Genomic DNA, 21,360 nt, shown 5'->3' on the forward strand with positions numbered 1-21,360 from the left:
GGAATCTGCAGTTCTGGTGCATTGGTTGGGAGGAGCAGGCCGGTAGCGTGTCGTCGTTTCATCCTCGTGTTTGTTTTTGTTAATCTTTCACATTGTCTCGCAGCCTTTCTGGTCCACCACTTTTCGGCATGTTTTACTATTGCGTCTTTGGAAGCGATGTTTGAGGGTATAGAGAACTGTCTTTGGTACAGTCAATGGCAGATGGGCAAGGGGCGCTTTTATTCGTCGATTGTCCTCGACTGGTTTTGATCATCATCCTTCACTTTGGGTCGGTTTGAGCTTCGCGCATTTTTCTCATGGGGCATCTTTCGACGGAGCTTCTTTTCTTCTCCAACCGCATGACTTCGCTCGAGCATTGCAACCAGTGGTGGACGCTCAAACTTGGCATTGCATTCTAGATATTGCTGTTTCTTCTGCACTCGGAATTACTGGAGAATCATGGTATTGATTACGGATGGGATACAATGGGATGGACTCTCGTTGGGGGTGTTGGGGGTACTTCTTCTGCGTCAGCAAAATTTCAACACATTTGGGGCACATGTGAGGCACAAAGATCGGGTATTGCGAGTGCAAGAAGATGTTCTATATGTCTATAATTCCTCTGTTCCCCTTATGTTGTCTTTTGGCCAACATTGTTTACAATATGAAAAGTCGATGCTATGCTGTAAACCAACCCTTGAGAATTACTTTGGAACCAGCACGATTTGATGCAGTAAAGGTAGAAACACGATTGTCTGGACTGATAGTCAGCTGTCCCAAGCATTTTCATTACATATAGCATCATTATTTCCAGTGAGGAAAAAGATAGAATGGCTGTTTAATGAGTTCGGACTGTCATATACCTGTCATGGAAGCTTGGTCGCTGTAGCAAATAGCCGCGCGCCAAGCGTCTTGAGAGCTCTGAGGCAACCGCGGGACTCGCGTTCACCTCCATCCCGTCATCACCCCAAGGTCGGAGATACAATTCTCAGCATTCAGCGAACTACATTACAAGCCATCCACTTGATCCTCGCCAACCTTTTCTATCGCCATTGCCATTTTTTTCATTCCGTACCTATCTCTCCTAGACGCAGCACTTCTCACAGCCCACAATGTCGGGATATGACCGAGCTCTTTCAGGTAAGGCAGCTTAGCTACCCTAGCTACTTGCATCATTGGTCTAGAGGACAGCTTATTCTGACAGAGATATAGTCTTCAGGTATGCTCTGGTATATGTTAGAGCTTTAGAAGCAGCTTTCTAACCATGGTAACAGCCCCGACGGGCACGTCTTCCAGGTGGAATATGCCATGGAAGCTGTGAAGCGAGGTAGGTCAATCTGCCTTCTGAAGCTCCCAAATTTCATTCTGTTCCATCTCACGCTGACCCATCTCTGCGCTGAACAGGAACTTGCGCTGTCGGAGTAAAGGGCAAAGATGTCGTCGTCCTGGGCTGCGAGAAGCGGTCTGCCCTCAAGCTCCAAGATACCCGTATTACACCGTCGAAGATTGCCCAGCTGGACAACCACGCCGTTCTCGCTTTTGCCGGACTGAACGCCGATGCCCGTATTCTCATTGACAAGGCCAGATTAGAAGCCCAGTCGCACAGACTGACCGTCGAGGACCCCGTTACTATTGAATACATTACCAAATACATTGCTAGTGTGCAGCAGCGGTACACACAGAGCGGCGGTGTCCGGCCTTTTGGTATCAGTACTCTGGTTGTAGGATTCGATCCGAATGATAAGGTGCCTCGACTATACATGACCGAGCCTTCGGGGATCTACTCTGCTTGGTATGTGGCTTCTTGGCTTGAGGCGAGTGATTTGGTTGCGTTAGGGACGTTGCTGACTTGGATACTTGCTCTACAGGAAAGCAAATGCTATTGGTCGTTCCAGCAAGACTGTGCGCGAGTTTCTTGAGCGGAATCACCAGGACGATATGGACCGGGAACAGACGATCCAGCTTACCATCAAGTCGCTACTGGAGGTGGTGCAGACTGGCGCCAAGAACATCGAGGTGGCTATCATGGCTCCCGGCAAGACGATCGAGATGTTGCCTGACGACCAGATCGAGGCCTACGTCAAGAGTATAGAGACGGAGAAGCAAGAGGAGGCCGCGAAGAAGAAGACTGGCCGGACCGGAACCACAACGGCGGCCATCCTTACGCGGCCCGGTGGTGGGGAGACTGGGGAGTCGACCCGGGAGTCGGCCGACTGAGACTCTATACAGGACATGTGCAACTACGAGACCTAACTACAACTTTTCTCCTTCGAATTCATGAGACTTGCGCAGCGTCATGCTCCTGAAGAAATGTGCACTATATTGTAGAACCAACGAGTGTGCAACGGGTAATCTATGGTGAATCTGTTGGGATGCGGACAATATGCAAGCATTAGATCGTAATTTTCGTTAACCATCGTGATCGATCCAACTCAGCCTAGCCGATCCGATATATCCTTGAAATTGAATATCGACTTTTCCTTGTGTTCCCGTACACGGTCGTCCTTGATCATTCTAAAGCGTGAAAAGTCAGCATCGCCCATCGACCGCATACAACGTTTCAAAAGCAGCACCAGACGGAAGAAACATACCTAGAATCAATCCGAGCATCATCACCCTCAACCTGCAACGCAGCCTTGGGCGTCACAGCGTCGATCACAAAATGGTTATCGCAGTGCGGGCAGTACTCGTCACTACCGTAAACATCAGCACCTGACATCCTCGCCTGAGGGCCCCCGAGTCACAAGCGCACTCCCGGGCAACCCTGGGCCATTCAGCATGAACGCACCTCTCATCGAACTCCGTCGCGTCCTTCCGGAAACACTTCTTGCACTTTTTACAGGCGAATGTCTGGGGATAACGGTTTAGATCTAGGCTGATTTTGCGGGTAGCGGGGGTTGTGGGTGTGGGAATACCATTTCGGTGGATTTGGTGAGCGGGTGGGTTTCTTGTTCGAGGTGGCATTCGGCGCAGTCGAACCATTTTCGGCCTGGGGGGGATGAGGACGGTGAGTATTGAGGATAGCTAAGGCTTTTGCGAATGCGTGTGGTGTGGTGTGTGTTGCTTACAGCAGGGAGAGCGGATGGCTACTTGGGCGTTGAGGACGTGTTTGCTGTGCGGTGGTTAGAGGGAGTAACTATAAGGTGGTGGTGGTTGGAATGGACGTACCACATTGTGAGGAGTAAATGAGTGTGATATGGATATGGAATGGGAGTGAGGAAGGACTGTAGAGAGGTATATCTATGCTCTACTCTGTAGAGAGGTTGACTAGATAATTGATAGAGACTAAAAGAAAGAAGCTAAAAATAAAGGTCACCGTCTTGGCTGATAGAATCACGGAGTATGGACGGAGGTGACTGTCAGTAATGGATCGGATCGCAATTGTTAGGTTATCGTGGTTATCGTGATGGATTGACATTCAGAAGAGATAGATCTTCATTCCCTTCCTTTTGAACTCTGATCTTTGCTCTTCTACTGCTGTGCTTTCCTTCATTGATGCTCCCCTCTCTGCTCCTCTTCCTCAACCCCCACTTGTTAATCGTCATCCCTTTGGCTCTCCACACGCTTTTGCACCGCCCCCTGTCTCCTTCTGGTCGATCTTCGTCCTCGCCTTTCCCCGAGTGCTCATCTCCAGCTACTGTCTAAGTATAAATTCAGCTGCGGCTCAAGGTCTTCGTCAGATGACTCCTGGACGGTCATTTCTCTTGCTTGGTTTCCTTTCTCGATCCGTTCTCGCTCATTTATACCCAACGATCTGCACCTGACTTCTTGCCCGCCACCATATTTACTTCCAGTCTCTTCTCGGCTACTTGTCTCGACTCTCGATACCGAACGCCGACATAGAATAACATTGCACCGGACGCAGGGTTCAAGATTTAAAAAAGGCCTATGATTCATATCTCCCCGCCCTTCCTGCGCGCGATCTCTCGTTGTGGTCATGGAGGGAAGCGGCAAGGACAAGGACGGCACGGATAATGCTCCCATTGTATGAGTTGCGCTTCCTGTGTGAGTGAGTGTATGAGTATCTTTTACTGATCCTGAAAATTTTCGCAGAGACCGGTTTCCTCCCTTCTGTCCCATTTCGAGAACCTGTCCCATCGCCGATCACCATCCGCCTTCCCAGCTACTAGTCCGCATGATTCGACTCCCTTCCTGAGGACGCCCGAACCTGTCGACGAGGTGCGCTCCGCGCGCGCTTCTCTCGACCTTCCTCGGGCTCAATCCCCATGGAATGCGACGGCAAAACCTCAGAATGGCCAGCGGTACGATCGGACAAATGGCGGATTCTCACGGCGCAGCGGCTCCCCGGGAATATCTCCAGGCAGGAGGCAGGGCAGACCCATGTCGATGAACTTCCACTCGTCGCCGCAACTGGCACCGACTTTGACGGTTGACTCGCCGCGATCACCTCCGCGGGGATTTGGATCCCAAAACCAGGCTGAGCACACCGTCAACTCCAGGATGTCCCGCAGTCCCCCGGACCCCTCTCGGGGCTCATTGCCGCCGCCGACCAACCGACCAACAACGCCCAATTCCTCGACGTTCCAGCAGCTGCCTAGTCATTTGTCGCCAGCGCATTCTCATTCGGGGAGCTTCATCGGTGAGAGTCCGCCCGATCGAAAGCAAAAAAGCTCTTCGTTGCCTCCCCCCATCGATCGGGCGGAGAAGCCGAAGGTCCCTGCAAAGCCGGCAGCCTTAACTTCCCATGAGAGCGCGACTCTGGCACCGAAGCCAGAGAGGACAACGTCAGAGGATCGGATATCACCGTTCAGCACGCCTCCAGGCAGTCCCGAGAAGCCGTCCGTCAAACCATCATCTTGTGGACGTCCGCAGATGCCACGCTCTCCTTCTCGGCCGACGACTGAACCCCCAAGCCGTCAATCGTTCGATGACAGGAGCCCTGTGCCGTCTGCGCATGCTCTTCGGGATGCGCGCGAGCTTGGCTTTTCGCGCAGGAGACCCATCCCGGAACCGACGCGGGACATGAAACCACTGATGGTACAGGTCCCACCACATCCAATGAAGCAGACGGAGCCTTTGTCAGCTGCGCCGTTGTCAGCTCGCAGGCTCCAAGCGACCGATACTCCCACCGAGCCTCCCAGCCTTCCGCCACGGCATTCGTCCTTGGCGCGAAGGAGTGGCGCATCTCCGTCTCGGCCGTCGCTTCATCTGGACGGCTTTTCGCATCCTGAACCATCACCTAGACCGCAATCATTCCAACTGCCCCCAAGGGAGAACCAGACTCCCACGCAAATACACCGACAGCCGTCGTTCTCCAAAGACGCTAAGCCAGGGCAGGCGTCTTCTGTTCCTGAACGGCAGTTGGCCCGCGCGGACACATTCGGACAGGATCCCGTGGACGAACCGGCAATCTCGCGGACTGACTATCCTGACGCATCAACCACTAATCGTCGACCGCCTCTTCTTAAGAACGGACCGAGGGAAATCCATACAAGATATGACACTCGTTTGATGGATATATGCGGCAAGCATGTGTGTACAACAGGTTATTTGACCCGGGTATGGGATCTCACGAACGGAGAACAAATCATGAGTCTCAGCCACGGTGAGACTGTGAAGAGTCTATCGATAGCATTCAAGCCAGGTACCGGCCTGGAAGATGAGGGTCAGCGGCTATGGCTGGGCATGAGCACGGGAGAAATCCATGAAGTGGACATTTCCACTCGATCCATTGTAGCAACACGCTCCTATCCCTCGCGCCGTGAAGTGATCAAAATCCTCCGACATAAGAAGGAGATGTGGACCCTTGACGACGAGGGACGATTGCTTGTCTGGCCGCCGGACGAGTCTGGGACTCCGAATCTTCAGTACAGCTACCACAACCCCTATGACCGAGTCGCCCGGGGACATACATTCTCGCTGGTCGTCGGAGACACATTATGGCTGGCAACCGGCAAGGAGGTTCACGTATATCGGCCAAACGCACGTGACGATGTCTCATTTAAGGTCTTGAAGAAACCTCTGGGCTCGCAGCACACTGGCGATGTCACGTCCGGTATCTACACGACTAGAGATGGGGGACGTGTGTACCTGGGCCATGCGGATGGCAAGGTTACCGTGTACTCTTCCACAGATTACGCTTGTCTAGCAGTTGTCAATGTAAGCGTTTACAAGATTAACTGCTTAGGTGTGGTTGGTGATTATCTTTGGGCGGCCTATAAGACGGGCATGATCTATGTCTACGACACGAAAACCAACCCATGGATAGTTAAGAAGGATTGGCGAGCGCATGACGGTCCAGTCTCTAGCTTCCTACTGGATTCCAGTAGTGTCTGGACCATGAACCGGCTGCAGGTGACCTCGTTAGGAGACGACAATTGCATTCGCCTCTGGGATGGAATGCTGGAGGATGATTGGCTGGGTAAGTTGATATTCTCCAGGTACGATGAATGAAAAGCGAAAACTAATGTCAACAGAAACCCGCATGCAGAGCAGAGATGTTGAATTCTGCAAGTTCCGTGAGATCTCGGCAGTCATTGTAACATGGAACGCTGGCGCGTCTACGCCAGGTAGTGTCCGCTCCAGCAACTTCATTCAGGAGGCAATTCATCCCGAAAATCCACCCGAGATTTTGGTCTTCGGCTTCCAGGAGCTTGTAGATCTTGAGAATAAGAAGATCACAGCCAGTGAGTAGAAGTCTGGGCTGCCTCACGTGTGAGTTTCACTAATTCGTCTATAGAAAGCTTGTTGTTGGGAAGCAAGAAGAAAGACGGCGGAGAGAAAGAACATATGAGCCGTCAGTACCGGGTATGGATGGAGCATCTGACTCGCTGTATCAACGACTGCATGCCTCTCGAGGAGTCGTATGTCCTTCTTCATTCAGCGAATCTCATTGGTCTCTTTACCTGCGTCTTTGTCAAGCACAAGGAACGACAGAGGATAAAGAACATCGGCGCTGCAGAGGTGAAGCGGGGTATGGGAGGATTGCACGGGAACAAGGTATGTATTTGAGGGACGGTGCGCGCCGATTTTTGGTCCGTTTGCTGATTGCGTAGGGTGCCCTGATCCTTCGCTTCATACTGGACGATAGTTCTTTCTGTTTCGTGAATTGCCATCTAGCAGCCGGGCAGTCGCAAACGGCGCACCGCAACAATGACATTGCAGCCATTCTCGAGTCCGAAGTGCTTCCGGTAGAAAACAGCCTTACCACTCGGGCAAACCACTTTGTCAGCGGTGGTGATGGAACGATGATTATGGATCATGAGATTTGCATTCTGAACGGTGATCTCAATTACCGAATCGACTCGATCCCACGGAATGTGATCATCGAGGACATTCGCAACAACAACCTCTCAAAGTTGCTTGAGCGAGACCAACTGCTGGCATCGCGACGCAAGAACCCCGGCTTCCGACTCCGGTCATTCACGGAGGCGCCCATCACGTTCGCGCCGACGTACAAGTACGATGTCGGCACGGACGAATACGACTCGAGTGAGAAGAAACGGTCCCCCGCGTGGTGCGATCGCGTACTCTACAGGGGGCTAGGTCGGATTAAGCAGTTGGATTACCGACGACACGAGGTCCGAGCCTCCGACCATCGGCCTGTGAGCGCATCGTTCAAGCTCCGCGTCAAGACTGTGCTGCCGCAAGAACGTGCCGCGGTGTGGGAATCATGTCAGCAGGAATTCCAAAAAGAGAAGCGCAGGCTGGCTTCTGAAGCTAGGTAGGCTATTCCCACTGTCTTTCTGTCCAGGTTTTACTAACGTGTGTAGCATTGAATACCTGATTAGCGTCCTGGGGACAGATCCTCAGCAGGCGCGAGCTTTGATTCTAGGCACGGGCAGTCAATGAGCCGTTGCTTGATATCCGTCTTTTGTCTCCGCATTTTCTTGCATGGCATTTCTTCCGTGGTGATCGCTTCTTTGGACAGGTAAATGTTGGTCAGGGAATGAAGTGTATAAGACGGTTTGCTGCGTCTACGGTGTTGTTGCTGTACTGTGCTATTGTTGTTGTACGACTAATGATTTCACGATAGACATGTATCATGAAGAGAGCCCTGGGTGGTAGATAGATTCACTGCTATGCAGGCAGGTGATTAGACAACTGCATTCTGATCCTAATTTTTCATTATACTATTTCACGCAGACATTACAACCCCCGCAAGATAACCATAGACATTGGTAATACCCCCAGCCCTTGATCCAAGGACTACTGCTGCCCTTTCGCACAATCTCCCACTGTGGAATCAAAGTGGAGTACATACGTCAAGAATATACGGACTTATCCGGATATCTAATGCACACTGAGTCGCAAACATGCATCTCACCTTCTCATTTCAGCACGGTATCTCGTCCGTGCTCCGCGTTTCAACCCGCACGGAGTATTTGCCGTGCAACTGTTACAATATATGCCAACTAAACACAGCGCTAGCCTCCAAAAGGCAGAAGCTTAGGCTGTATTCTCCAAGAACAAACATCCAGGACCTGGTTGATTGGTTCGAGAGTATGATGATCAGCCATGATGTACATCCCTCAGCATCACTTGCCGTGGATGCTTGTTTGGGTGGTCTGATGCGGGGAATGTTTGCTATATAGATACTCCGGGTACATCTATCAGTTGTGTTCACACTGACAATCAAATCAAGGGGCTTCTACTTCGCATTTCTCCCCATTAGGTATCAGGGAAGCATCCAGTCGAGATGACGACGTTTCTCTCTCTGACCACTGCAGCTGCAGTGTTAACCCTCGCTCGAGGAAGCAATGCGCTCGTTAGACCGGGCAATGTGGTAAGCTGGCCTTCTCTCCGAACATTCGTACAAGCAGACGTCTAAAACTCGACAGGGAAAACTACCCGCCCTAGGCTGGAACTCGTGGAATGCGTTCGGCTGCGACATCGATGCGGCCAAGATCATGACTGCCGCGAACGAGGTCGTCAATCTGGGTCTGAAGGATCTAGGATATGAGTATATCAATAGTGAGTTGCCTCATCCAGCTCCCAGGATGATGTTTGTTGACGATGGTAGTCGATGATTGCTGGTCCGTCAAGAGCGGACGAGACGCGAGCACGCAGCGAATGGTCCCGGACCCTGAGAAGTTCCCTGATGGTATCTCCGGCCTAGCGGACCAGATACATGATCTGGGGCTGAAAGTTGGAATCTATAGCAGTGAGTCACTGCCGATGGATAGGTGCAGACGAACAAGGAGCTGACGCAAGAAGGTGCCGGGCTGACGACCTGCGCCGGATACCCTGCCAGTCTGGGCTACGAAGATATCGATGCCCAGACATTTGCGGAATGGGGCATTGACTGTATGTTGTGTCCCAAGTCTTATATTGGCAAGCGACTCAGCTAACTAACCCGCAAATCAGACCTGAAGTACGACAACTGCGGTGTCCCCTCGAACTGGACAGACGCGTACACCTACTGCGTCCCAGACCCGGGCAGTAAATCCACAAACGGGACCTGTCCCGATAACAAGAATCCCGCGCCGGCGGGTTACGACTGGCGCACGTCGTTGACAGCGGAGCGGTACAGGCGGATGCGCGATGCGTTGGTCAGCGTCGACCGCACAATCCTGTACTCGCTATGTAACTGGGGTCAAGCGGATGTGAACGACTGGGGCAACGAGACAGGCAATTCCTGGCGAACGACTGGGGATATCACGCGTAAGCTTCAACCTTGACCTTCATGCGTGCCTGTGCCTAGTAACTAACCGATACCACCAGCATCCTGGCCCCGCATCGCCGCCATCGCCAATGAGAACTCCTTCCTGATGAACTACGTTGATTTCTGGGGCTATCCGGACCCGGACATGCTGGAGGTCGGCAACGGCAATCTCACACTAGCAGAGAACAGAGCGCACTTTGCGCTCTGGGCGGCGATGAAGTCGCCCTTGATTATCGGGACTGCTGTACGTTTGTCTTTGCAATCGGACTCACCAGGGTAGTGGACATGTATTGACCTGATTGGCAGCTCGACTCCATCAGCCAGGACCACCTCGCTATCCTCTCAAACAAGATTCTCCTAAAGTTCCACCAGGACCCGGTGGTGGGCCGTCCTGCGCACCCATACAAATGGGGGTACAATCCTGACTGGACGTTTGACCCGGCTCATCCCGCAGAGTACTGGTCTGGCGCATCGTCAGTGCTGGGTGGCACGCTGGTGCTGATGCTGAATTCGGAAGATACGAAGCAGAGGCGTACGGCTGTGTGGAAGGAAATCCCTGAGCTGAAAGATGTGCTCGGTAGACAGGGGAAACGGCGCACTGGATTTCGTGTGACGGATGTCTGGACCGGGAAGGATTTGGGTTGCGTGAGAGATCACTACAGTGTGGAATTGGAGAGCCATGATGTGGCTGCGCTGGTTGTGGGGAGGGCATGCTAGATGGTGGAATTTCCAACAGTATCCCGACGGTTCATATCAAGATGTTCAGTGAACACTCCGTTCATGGTCATCAACTACCCAGTCCACTATAGACTATCATGAAGGGTCTTTGTTTGTGTAAGACCTGCATACAAGCGAATGTTTTCTATCCAACGTATATCGGCACTCAACGGAGTGCAAAGGGTTAACTTCCACCAACCTGATGAATAGCATATCTGCTATGCTATCAGCCATACCCAAAACTATGCCTACTCCATCAACAAAGCCGAAAATATTCCGCTATTTGCATCAAGTCCGAAGCGATACTCTTCTCATCTTCCACCCACTCATCAACAAGCTTAGTCGTCAAGTCCTGTGCAAACTCGGGGAACTCCTCAAGAATATGCCTCGGGAAATTGGGATCAAAGTGGCCCCTTTCGCCATGGCTATGTAAGGCATCCAACGTAAAATCGACAACTACATCACGCAGAAGCCGATGGTGTATCGAAGTCATTGTATAAACTTCCCTGACAGCACGAGGATATACAGTTGGAAACGATGCTTTTCTGAGAATGTCCGCAAACTTCTCCTTGGCCAGGTACTTCAATCCTCTGATTAGAAGGCGATCCGCGACGAGGAACACGTGTATATGAACAGAGAGCTCGCAGCAGTGGAGACGATCTATAGCTTCCGTAGTGTCAGGAATGTACCTGCTCCAGCATTAGGGCCTGGACTGACCGACAAGATCCCCCGGTGGACTTTGTCCTTCAGCTAAGAATGATGTAGGAAAATCATAATCCAGATAGAATGTGTAATCGCTTGAATAGAGGTAATCGAGCAGCAGAAGGACGACCAGCGGATGGTCGGGGAGCCTGATTCGCCCCGTGCAGGCTTCCTGCAATACCGTGGTCAGAAGGCTTGCTTGTTAGAGACGAGGAAGCAACTCGGTAACCAACGGAGAAATGCGAGTCAAACACTTTGGTGAAAAAGTCGGACTGCGAGCAGATTATTGCTTTATGGGCTGGGAAGACATGAGCACCGCAAAGAATCAAGAAGTCACTGTACTTCGGGTTCGCCCTCAGACTGTTGGAAAGATCTCCTTAGCAGATGTATAGAACTGTGGCCTCTGGGGAACTCACGTTGCGATGGAGGACGACATCTCGTTTCTGCGATTGGTTTCTGCGGCGACTTCTAGCTCTGATGGATCCTCCTCGCCATTCGTCCCATCCAGAGTGTTATCATTGTCTGAGATGACTGCAGCCATCGTCTAGCTGCTCTCAAGACAAAGGAGAAGGCTCGAGATCGCAGATTCCTGTCTAAAAGTAACCGGTCCGAGAGAAGGAGAGAATCATGGTGAGATCGTGCTGATATTGGGATACCAAGATACAAGGTTAATGGGGTATGGAGGTGGTTCAAGCCAGTCTAAGAAGCGAATAAGGATGAAGTCTATTTCGGTACCATAAATGGAAGGAGGTTGTCCAACCTTCCGATGCCCCAAGACCAAACCCACATATCGTAACAACAGCCCAGAACAATCTCCGGTCAAAATTTCTGACCCTAGAGAAGTGTCTCTGTCGTGAGTCCATAGCTCAAGTTCTGTCGCTCAGGTGCTCTGCTTCTGAAAAATGAAAACCATCTATACGAAAGCCACGATTCAGTAATTCAGGGTATATCATTATGCCATTATCCCGTATTTGGTCATATATCACTTATATCACACGCCCCCGCCCCCTTGGAATGATCAGCAGAATCACCGCCATAAGTCTTGCCGACTTTGACGTCTCCAGCCTCCACTACTCTTCGGACGATCGTCATCGACAGGAACGGCGAGAAATCCGCCGAATCCATTTCCGACAAGGACACTCTTCCTTGCGTCTCCTCCCCAAGATCGACTCAATTGTGCGTCATGGAAGCTCACCGGACGTGTCGTGCTCTCCCGCCGGCCGCGCGTCTGAGGCGGCTCGTACGGAGTAAAGTTCCATTCCAGTTCGTCCAATCCCTTGCTGTACACATTGAGGGGCTGCGAGAGACCGCCAGCAGGGATTTGCGGGCCGTTTTCACCACCTCCGAAGATTCGAGGTGGAGGCGCAAGTAGCAGCGCTTCTGGGAAGCTGGCGTCGCGAACATACAGATCGCGTAATGCTGGAAGACAATTTGACATTAAAGAGGAGATCAGGTAGGTATAGTATGAGGCCGCAATAGGTGGTAGACCATAAGACGTGTTCGAAGAAGTGATCTCATAGTGCAGCATCTTGAGCGACGTGGACGCCAGAGGTGGTACCTGTTCCGTGGGAAAGGATCGGGATACTTCTTGAATGAAGAAAAGCCCTTGCAGACATGGCGCTGATGCTAGAATTTGATACAGAGTGGATGGAAGAACTCCGGTGGCCGACAAAGTCAGATAATGTAATGATTTGCGATTCACAGGAAGGGAGAAGAACGCGGCAAGCCCGCTTGCCGTGACCTTTGGGGTATCTCGAAGTGTAAGCCGTTGGACGGCTGGGAATGGAGGCAGTGATTGAGAGTGTCTAAAAGCGGAATCATCAAGCCAAGGAAGCTCTTCCAACGTCAATTCACGCAGATAGGGAAAAGCGCCCAGACCAAAGCGAAGAATGTTTGGCTCGATTTGGAGTCGCGACAACTCCAAGATTTCCAAGTTCATCCACAAACGGGATCCAGGCAACTGCGAGAAGCTTCCTTCGGAGCCATGGCGATAGGCCATGCGGCGTATATCGGGACAACGGGCCATGAGCTCTTGCTTCAGGGCAAGACATGTCGGGTCATCGCTGTATAGGCCAGCCGGCAAGTCCACGTATCGGAGGTTGGGGCACACCGAGATCGTTCGGGCAATGCCCGCCTTATTTGCTTCACGCGTCATGTACGGCATTCGCAGAGACAAGACCATGTTTCCCAGCTCATCCGAATTTCGCACTGAGCGCATGAATAATTCCAACCGGGCCTGGGGTGCATCAATGGGGTCGCCATTGCGGTCAAAGAAGGAACGGCGCTTTCGCCTGGCTGCCAGTTGGACTTCGAGTTCGCAGTAGTGGACGGCATCGATGCGGACATGGGAGTACCTGTGTATTGGGATTTAGATGAGCAACGAGACCAAACGACACAGAACAAGAGTAGACCAGAGCGGAGAAGCTTACAATACACTTCGAGCAGCCGGATACCACCGCTTGCACACCACAGCACAGTGTGCTAGGTCGCGCATGTCACAGAGCATGCAGCCATCCTCGGTCATGGACTCCTCCGAAGTCGCATAGCTGCTGTCCGCTGCATGGGGACAAACAAAAGCAAAGATCCGTGCCAGAACCGGAGGAGGAAGGATCTTGGTGAAGTCTCGCCTTAACGTGGGAACTGGGGGAACACTATGATCGGGAGAGATGCGGAGATGTTCATAGCTGGCCGCATTCCCCGCACGGCTGTGGCTCTTGGAACGCCGTCTGAGTCGATTAAACAAGCCCATAATGATTATGATATTATTGCTAGAGGCAGTTTGCGGAGTGGGAGAAAGACGACATTGATAAAGGATTGTTGGGTTCGAGAATCACCAAGGGGGGCGAGATTTGAAGAGTGATCAGCTGGAAATTAAATAAAGAAGAAGGAGGGGGAGGCCCGGAGGATCATCAAAACTAAAGGGTAAGCGAGGCTGCGAGGCAGTCGGTTATGATTGGGACATGCACTGTCTTAGTGAGTTGGATTATCGGACGACCTTGGAGGATTGGACAGTTGGAAAGCAGAGAGACAGATTGCCCTTTCTGATGCCTTTATCCGTCGAAATTCGGGTTCATTTTCCCATTGAGTTTCGACCACGGAGTAGAAAACGGCAGACGGAAAGTAGGATCCTCTTTTTTGACGGCTGGAGGTGTGATAATGTGATTGGGACCAAGAACGATGGACACGCGCTGGAGGCTTCTTTGTCGCTTGTCTTGGCTATTTGGCTGGATTTGAATGAAGGAATGAAGGATTGTGATATTCCCCTTCGGGCTTGTCTATTTATATCAGTCCTATAAACAGGTCGCTATCCTAACAGTACATTTGCCGCGCATGAGTATTTCAACGTCCATGTCGATTAATAGCTGCCAATTTATTTGACATGTACAGGGATATCCAGCAGCTCTTTCAAAGATTTGATCAGACATTCAAACGTGATGCCGATTGCCAAGCTAGGAGCTTTGTACGAAACGCGGGCGGGTGTTTCATATTGGCAGTCAGACTTAAACCAGTGGGGTTGTAAATGAACGACGTTTCAGCCTTTGAACTGTTCTTTTCAGAGTAGCCAGTCATAGTCTATATTATCCAAGTTAATCCAGAACCTTTTTTTTGGGACAATTGATAACCAGACAAAATAATTGAGCCGGGGATCTGTGCAGCATTTTGAGAGCACGTGAGCAACGACAGGGGTCCAGATAATCATACACTACGAGGTATTCTCACGAAAAGAGTTGAAAGGTGGCAGGAGTACCATTATCAAAACAATTGATCGATATCACTAATTATTAGTTATGGCTGCTACTTTAGCCCTCGACTTAACTCCTACCTAGACGCTCACGTGGCCTGATCGTCTCCAGTTGGCCAGACTCTCGTATGAGGTCAGATTGGGTTTGAATCTGCAGGAAATCAAGAAACTTTCTATTCGATTCTGGGGAAGCTTGATATAAGGTTATGTCTATATCCATGCCTGACATCTTCAGCCGTCAATCAGGGAAGTCAAGACACGTCTGTCCAGTATCGATTTTGCCTGACATCGTCATGATGTCATGCCATCATGATTGAATACACTCAAGAATGCGATGAAGTACCTGATTGTCCATGGTATATAAGCCGATTCCAGAGAGTCGCATCGAATTCAGATTGAACATCGTCCTCTCCGGAAAACATTCATCTTCATGCTCTGCACAAGGTTCGCAACCGCTCGTTGTGCCACCAACTGGTCATTCTCGACTGCAATTCGCCCAGTTAAGAATCAACAGACAATCAAGCGGGTTTATCTGACCAAAACTGCCCAGACTGCGTCAAAGTACTGTTTCCAGCTCAGGTCATTTTCAAAAATAACAGAAGATATGCCAGCTAAGGGATCGTCAATCCCCAAACCTAATGCCTCCAATGCGTCGTCTGAGCGCCCCATGGAGAATGAGGAATGGAAACAACGTCCTCCGTATCTGATTCAACCCCCTGAGGAGTTCGGTCCGGTGAAGTGGCAAGCCAAATGTCAGTGTGGTCAAGTCACCTATAAGATTAGTCGAGAAAAGCCGCTGAAGGCCAAGTACTGTCATTGTCGAGGTTGCCAAGTCATGCATGGTAAGTCAGACGATGGCATACAGTCCATGCGATGTCCACAAGACATTGAGAGACACTGACCTATTTGCAGGAGCTCCTTTCCAATGGGCTGCAATTTTCCACAAATCTGATCTGACATTCGACAAGGGAGCCCACGGTCTCTCATTCTATTCTTCCGCTCACAGTACGAGAGAATACGAGGTTCCAACAAAAGTATCATGTTCATTCTGTCGGACTCCCATCATGGACGAAGGGCGAAATGTATGCCTCATTTTCCCAGAAGCCATTGTCGCTGGTGATTCGGACGAGGAGCGCCAGAAATGGAGGGAGGCTTTCGCACCTGAGTATGTCATCACTTCTCAACAATTGCCATCAGAACTTCCTGGCTAACTTTTTCTCGCAGTTGCCATATTTTCTACGACAAACGCTGCATAGAAATTCTAGATGGCAAAACTAAGTGGTCAGGGATGGATGAAGAGAGTGATCTCGTGGATGACTATGGTAATAAGAAATCAGAATGAGCATATATATTACATATTTCAATCTGTATATTGGGTCTACTCATATATTCTTCCTGAATGATATCTTCAAGATTATTCATGTCTGTTCTATACATCCATTCTCGCGGTCTGCGTATACTAGAGCGCGGAAGCCAATGAACGCCATTAACGAGAGCATGTTCCTCTAGCAACATAATCTAATTACCGATTTATGCTAGTGGTAACCTAGCTGTCAGAGTCTCACTCGGGGCCCTGGACCGCATTAGGAAACTCGTCCTAGAAATGGCCCCCAGTTGAGCTTGTGATCGACACTATCACTGATCATTCGGCTTCGGCTTCTCACTTGAGACAACCATGCATGATGAGCCGTTCTGATTACCTTCAGCTGCCATCCATCAGCCAATCTCGTCACTTGGTTCCTGGTAAGCTTCTCATTAAAGTAACTAATTTCTTCATCATATTGACACCTTGGGATGTAACGCGAGCCGTTCAATCTAGGGGCATCAACAAAATGTTACCTTCTCTTATGAGCTCTAGTTCTCACCGGGATCTGTCCCTCGAGACACTCATCTGCGAGCATTTAAGAGATGAGACTTCCTCTGCACAGATTGGATTTGATGTATACTCCTCATCCTGAGCAGCCCATTACTAAACAAATTGTAACCTACCATGTGGTCAAAACTTCATTTCATCAGTCTTGCTGCACTGTCAGCCAGGTTGGCAGCAGCAGTCACCCAAATCACAGACAATGAGATGAGCAATCTTCTGAGTCAAGGCGGCGTCGAGCTGGCGGACCGTTACGCCCCGCTGTGGTTTTTCGGTCAAGCCCAGAATCAGCCTCCATGCTATCCTACATGGGCCTTCGGGGGCTCTCCCACCTCGTCTGATATCTACGACGACGCTCACAAAACACCAGCCGCGCCACAGTGTGATTATCCCAATGTCGGATGCAGATGCCGCAATCCCGGCGTGGGGATCGGGAACCGCGGACCAGCGTTCCCAATATACTTCACCTACAAGAGGTGTAGTGACACCGAGGTGCGGGTGGTGTATAATCTGTTCTATGAGAAGGATGGTGCTGAGGTCATCGGTATCGATACTGGTCATGATTAGTGAGTATATTGGATTCTCGAAGTGATCAATCGGAGGAGCTAATAATAGGTGTCTAGTGACTGGGAGAGAGTGATCATCATCCACTCGAGAGACGCAAACAACATGTGGGCGCCGTCCCGTGCCCTTCTCTCTGCGCATAGCGGCTACCATGACCTGGCTTGGGGAGATATCCAGAACACGCTTACCACCGACGAGATCAATGCCGGGGACGCCAAAAATCCCAACGGTGTGCGGAACAATGACCATCCAAAGGTCTATGTTGCTTGGTCCAAGCACGCTCACTTTGATGACCGCAATACCGGCTGGAACGATCCCATCAGTCAGTCAACGGATAATGCGTTCCGCAGCGATGACTGGTGGTATTATGTTGACAAGAGCTATTATGTGAGTCTTTCCTCTGTTTCTTCCAGCAGTTCGGCAATTGTTAACAAGCATTAGATTCTGTCGGACAATACCACGGCTGCTGGCAAAGCTCTTGGGTCTGCAAACTGGGGCGATGCAACTAGTAACCCTCCTTCTGTGCATTCAAGCGTGTGCTCTGCGCCATGATGGTAGTAAATGAGTGTGCATGAGATTGGCAATATGGTTGAACTGATTGAGATTTCCTACTCCGTTTGTGCATAGCCAGTCTCTCTGAGAGCATAGATGATAATGTATTATTGCTATAATTGCGAACTAAGCAATAAATAAACATTGACATGACCTCCCGAGAGGTAGCTGTGGGAGGGTCAACCCGGTAGTATAACTTTGCCGAATGACGTCGATGCCCAAACCAGTGAGATCCACCGTCGCAACTCACAACTCACCAGTTGACTCCAGCAATCATTTATAAAGCGACTGTACAAATTCCTACTTCAAATGTAAGTCAATTGATAATTGACTCCAAACCCCATCAATCATCGAATCCCTCGCTATCAATTCCATCCCACCACCCATTTCACCCCCCTCAAGCAACCCCGCAACACCATCCCACCAACCAAAAATCCACTAACAGCATCAACCACCAGCTCCAACCACAACCTCAAACCCATCCGCGAAGCAGAAATGTCCTGGTTCCAAAAAACCTTCACCCTCCCCCCTCGCTCCCGCGGCTCCTACCTCATAACCGACGAAGTCCTCTCCCAACTTCCCGAAATCCGCAACTACAAAGTGGGCATGCTCAACCTCTTTGTCCAGCACACCAGCTGCGCGCTCTCGCTGAACGAGAACTGGGACGAGGATGTGCGCGCCGATATGAGCGATGCGCTGGATAGGATTGCGCCGGCTGACCGCAAGGGGAATCTCTATCGGCATTCGGCGGAGGGGGAGGATGATATGCCGGTATGTTCTTTGTCCTTTGTCGTTCGTCGGTTGTGAATTGCGTTACGGGAATGGAGAGTGGCGGCTGACGAATGGCGCAGGCTCATATCAAGTCCGCCCTTGTTGGGGCGTCGGTCAATATCCCCATCACGAATGGGCGGTTGGCGACTGGTACGTGGCAGGGGATTTGGTATTTAGAGTTTCGGACGAGTCGGCACACGCGCAAGGTTGTTGCGACGATTCAGGGTGAGAAGGCGTGAGTAGATGGTGCCCGGGGGTGTCTATGATTGCTTTTCGAGGTGATGGTGACAGCTACGAACGTCACTAAGTTTATTGGTGGATGTAGAGGGCTTATCGAAGCATGGACGTAACGCTAGCCGTGAAAGTGTCTTGCTGATGGTATATGAATGCTTGGTGTATATATTATAGCCGCAGACATGTCAAGCAGTGTATGATCCAGGCTTATGCTCATCACCCTAGGTGGAAGAAGAAGTTGAATCTAACAGTTCATTGATCTGGTACAAATCTGTACATGAGCCCGGCAGGGCTAAAGAATATCAAAACAAATCATCAACGCCAACAATGAAAATAACCGTTCTTCTAGCGCTGCTCAAATGCACCATCGGTGACACGTTGCGTCTCGTTCGCCTCGGTGGCATCACCGGTAGGTTCGAGGGGGTAGCTGGTAGCGGGGAGAGATTTGAGGTATGCACGGTGCTGCTCGTGGGCCTATAGATCATTTGTCAGCGTGTCCATGCTCCAATTCCAGAGGATGAACTTACAAAAGGAAGACCGCAGTAGCCGCAGGTAGCAATCTCGGGCTTGTCAGTGTTGATGAAGATACGGGGGTGACCCAATGGGCCGCCGCCTCCGTCACAGCTGACGATTCTCTTGTTGGTCCAGCGCACGGGCTGTTTGTGGATTAGTTCGATGGCGGCCATGGGTTGAGGCTAGAGGAATCCATGTTAGATATACATTCCATGCGTTGACACTCCAATAAGTTCCTTCCAAAAAGTTCACTACACACCTGAAGCTCCATAATGGTCTGCTCAAAACGAGGACCGGTCATAGCCTTTTCCCGAGGCTGCTGGCTAGCGGCCCATGTAGTGGCACGGTTGGGGGCCTGAAGCTGGCGGCTACGCTCGCCGGCCTCGGGCTCCTCGCGCATGGGAGCATCCCATACACCCTGTGAGTCGGTAGGGGTAGCATTGGTGGCAGAGACATTGGGCTCGGGGGTTCGCGGGGTCGGGTCGTTGGCTTGCATACGGTTCTCCGTCAGGCGAGGCATGGTTGTCGAGTAGCTGGCCCGGGCGACGAAGCGGGGGGTCCACGCCGTGGAGAAGGCCGCGACGCGGCTTCGAGCACAGGACAGCATGCTGGGCAATTGGGGTCCCTGGTGGCACAAAGGGAAGGAAGGTGTGTCTTGGGCGGCGGAGAGCGGAGGTTGGAGTCGGGATGAAGGGTGAGGTTTGCGGGAGCTCGCGCGGCCGCTTGTTTGACCAATGAGAGCCGCCCCTGCGGCTGTGACGGCGAAATTCTGCCGCTCGCAATGAAATAATTTCTTGCCTGTTTCGGTCACTGTTTTAATGTGGTCGTTGTTTCTGTTTGAGAAGGTCTCACTCGTCAAGCCAAGGTTAGGAATTGAACCAAGTACTACCTGCTCAAGGGTTTGATTCAGATTCACAACTTCTGTTTATGTTATTTGCGTGCTCTTTCATTTAAAAAGCGTCATCATGCCTCCCTCTACATCCTCTGGCTCTAAGCCAGAAAAAACCATGTCGTCGCGTTTACTAACTATGAAGGTGCGGCAAAAATCAGTATTCTCTACAAATTGTCTCTCGATTAGGCTGACCAAGTATTGTACAGTTCATGCAACGAGCTGCTGCCACTGCTGCAAGCAAAGAAACACCGCAGACTACCTCCGCCGAAGGGTCCACCACTTCAACACCGAAGCGACCCAGACTTTCCAGCGAGGGCGTGTCGCAAAGTCCCCGTGCAGCACAATCTTCAGATTTAGAAGCTATCTCGGCTGCTCTTGCGGCCGAGGAAGAAAAGCGAAGGGAAGCCATCGCCAGGCAAGCTGCAGATGCTGGTGAAACCGAATGGGTGCTCGACTACTCTGGAGCGGAAGATACGGGCAACGAGTATGCAACACAACCTCTTGTCCTCGCCGCGGACTCTCTGGACGCGGACGACGACGATCTGGCCTACGGTGGTCGACAGGCGTATGGAAATTTCAAGCGCAAAAACAAAGTCGAGGTTTGTGATTTCCTTCATTCTACCCGGAGAGTATGTAGCTGACAGTGCCATTTACCAGCATTCCGATGCTACCACCGATCCGACAGATCCTGAACAGATTAATTCCATGATCAACAAGGCGAAACAACAGGCCAGACAGAGACCTGTGAAATTGTCCCAGTTATCAAGTATTTCTGGGGGTCGTCATAGCTTTGGTGGGGGTGAAAAATCGCAGAAGAAGCGCAAGCATAAATAAATTGATCCCTCGATGACTGTTTATCAGCTCAAGTGGGCATTCTCGGTGCTCGGGGGTGTGCTAATCATGGCCAAACGAAGCTGAACCTGGCTTTCTGCAGGAAACAGCTCCCTGGCTATGATGTAAGCCTGCGTTTTCCACATGGAATGACCGCTCGTTGGGTCGAATCTCTTGCAGATGAGGGTACATCCTCACAGCCGAATGAAGACTCGTCGACTTGACCAATAGACCCGAGTCTTCGACGAGTCAGAAGCAGTGTAAGGAACGGAACGAATTCCGATTTCGGGTTGCACATTTTCCAGCAACGTTGGCATGATTTCCACAAAATGCGGCGATTTTGCGTCGTACGGAGAGCACCTTGTGAAATC

General features: G+C 51.0%; 10 protein-coding genes across 10 annotated transcripts; 7 read left to right on the forward strand and 3 right to left on the reverse strand.

The window, feature by feature from the left end:
- Positions 1–1,091: 1,091 nt before the first annotated feature.
- pre6 (proteasome core particle subunit alpha 4) lies at positions 1,092–2,196 on the forward strand (the record flags this gene model as incomplete). Its single annotated transcript, XM_001266316.1, has 5 exons — positions 1,092–1,119; positions 1,192–1,198; positions 1,254–1,306; positions 1,384–1,771; positions 1,848–2,196. 5 exons carry the CDS (start codon positions 1,092–1,094, stop codon positions 2,194–2,196), a joined length of 825 nt encoding a protein of 274 aa, XP_001266317.1.
- Positions 2,197–2,411: 215 nt separating this feature from the next.
- NFIA_039970 (uncharacterized protein) lies at positions 2,412–2,961 on the reverse strand (the record flags this gene model as incomplete). The annotated part of the gene is made up of 3 exons (XM_001266317.1): positions 2,412–2,493; positions 2,571–2,672; positions 2,768–2,961. The coding sequence occupies 3 exons, from the start codon at positions 2,959–2,961 to the stop codon at positions 2,412–2,414; spliced, it is 378 nt and encodes a 125-aa protein (XP_001266318.1).
- A 955-nt stretch (positions 2,962–3,916) lies between these two features.
- On the forward strand, positions 3,917–7,791 carry NFIA_039980 (putative inositol polyphosphate phosphatase; the record flags this gene model as incomplete). Its single annotated transcript, XM_001266318.1, has 6 exons — positions 3,917–3,964; positions 4,033–6,361; positions 6,417–6,626; positions 6,680–6,939; positions 6,996–7,663; positions 7,713–7,791. The coding sequence occupies 6 exons, from the start codon at positions 3,917–3,919 to the stop codon at positions 7,789–7,791; spliced, it is 3,594 nt and encodes a 1,197-aa protein (XP_001266319.1).
- An 847-nt stretch (positions 7,792–8,638) lies between these two features.
- NFIA_039990 (glycoside hydrolase family 27 protein) lies at positions 8,639–10,321 on the forward strand (the record flags this gene model as incomplete). Its single annotated transcript, XM_001266319.1, has 7 exons — positions 8,639–8,725; positions 8,781–8,913; positions 8,963–9,103; positions 9,157–9,246; positions 9,307–9,603; positions 9,664–9,848; positions 9,911–10,321. 7 exons carry the CDS (start codon positions 8,639–8,641, stop codon positions 10,319–10,321), a joined length of 1,344 nt encoding a protein of 447 aa, XP_001266320.1.
- A 1,729-nt stretch (positions 10,322–12,050) lies between these two features.
- On the reverse strand, positions 12,051–13,772 carry NFIA_040000 (F-box domain protein; the record flags this gene model as incomplete). The annotated part of the gene is made up of 2 exons (XM_001266320.1): positions 12,051–13,377; positions 13,453–13,772. 2 exons carry the CDS (start codon positions 13,770–13,772, stop codon positions 12,051–12,053), a joined length of 1,647 nt encoding a protein of 548 aa, XP_001266321.1.
- Positions 13,773–15,369: 1,597 nt separating this feature from the next.
- NFIA_040010 (GFA family protein) lies at positions 15,370–16,107 on the forward strand (the record flags this gene model as incomplete). Its single annotated transcript, XM_001266321.1, has 3 exons — positions 15,370–15,607; positions 15,678–15,930; positions 15,990–16,107. The coding sequence occupies 3 exons, from the start codon at positions 15,370–15,372 to the stop codon at positions 16,105–16,107; spliced, it is 609 nt and encodes a 202-aa protein (XP_001266322.1).
- Positions 16,108–16,755: 648 nt separating this feature from the next.
- On the forward strand, positions 16,756–17,748 carry NFIA_040020 (uncharacterized protein; the record flags this gene model as incomplete). Its single annotated transcript, XM_001266322.1, has 3 exons — positions 16,756–17,198; positions 17,256–17,583; positions 17,638–17,748. The coding sequence occupies 3 exons, from the start codon at positions 16,756–16,758 to the stop codon at positions 17,746–17,748; spliced, it is 882 nt and encodes a 293-aa protein (XP_001266323.1).
- Positions 17,749–18,243: 495 nt separating this feature from the next.
- On the forward strand, positions 18,244–18,758 carry NFIA_040030 (YjbQ family protein; the record flags this gene model as incomplete). Its single annotated transcript, XM_001266323.1, has 2 exons — positions 18,244–18,519; positions 18,600–18,758. 2 exons carry the CDS (start codon positions 18,244–18,246, stop codon positions 18,756–18,758), a joined length of 435 nt encoding a protein of 144 aa, XP_001266324.1.
- Positions 18,759–19,098: 340 nt separating this feature from the next.
- On the reverse strand, positions 19,099–19,873 carry NFIA_040040 (zinc-finger domain-containing protein; the record flags this gene model as incomplete). Its single annotated transcript, XM_001266324.1, has 3 exons — positions 19,099–19,227; positions 19,281–19,448; positions 19,526–19,873. 3 exons carry the CDS (start codon positions 19,871–19,873, stop codon positions 19,099–19,101), a joined length of 645 nt encoding a protein of 214 aa, XP_001266325.1.
- Positions 19,874–20,231: 358 nt separating this feature from the next.
- Positions 20,232–20,992, forward strand: NFIA_040050 (uncharacterized protein; the record flags this gene model as incomplete). The annotated part of the gene is made up of 3 exons (XM_001266325.1): positions 20,232–20,300; positions 20,365–20,757; positions 20,816–20,992. 3 exons carry the CDS (start codon positions 20,232–20,234, stop codon positions 20,990–20,992), a joined length of 639 nt encoding a protein of 212 aa, XP_001266326.1.
- Between the last annotated feature and the right edge of the window lie 368 nt (positions 20,993–21,360).

The sequence above is a fragment of the Aspergillus fischeri genome, genomic scaffold, assembly GCF_000149645.3.
Source record: "Aspergillus fischeri NRRL 181 1099437636247 genomic scaffold, whole genome shotgun sequence".
Taxonomy (NCBI): domain Eukaryota; kingdom Fungi; phylum Ascomycota; class Eurotiomycetes; order Eurotiales; family Aspergillaceae; genus Aspergillus; species Aspergillus fischeri.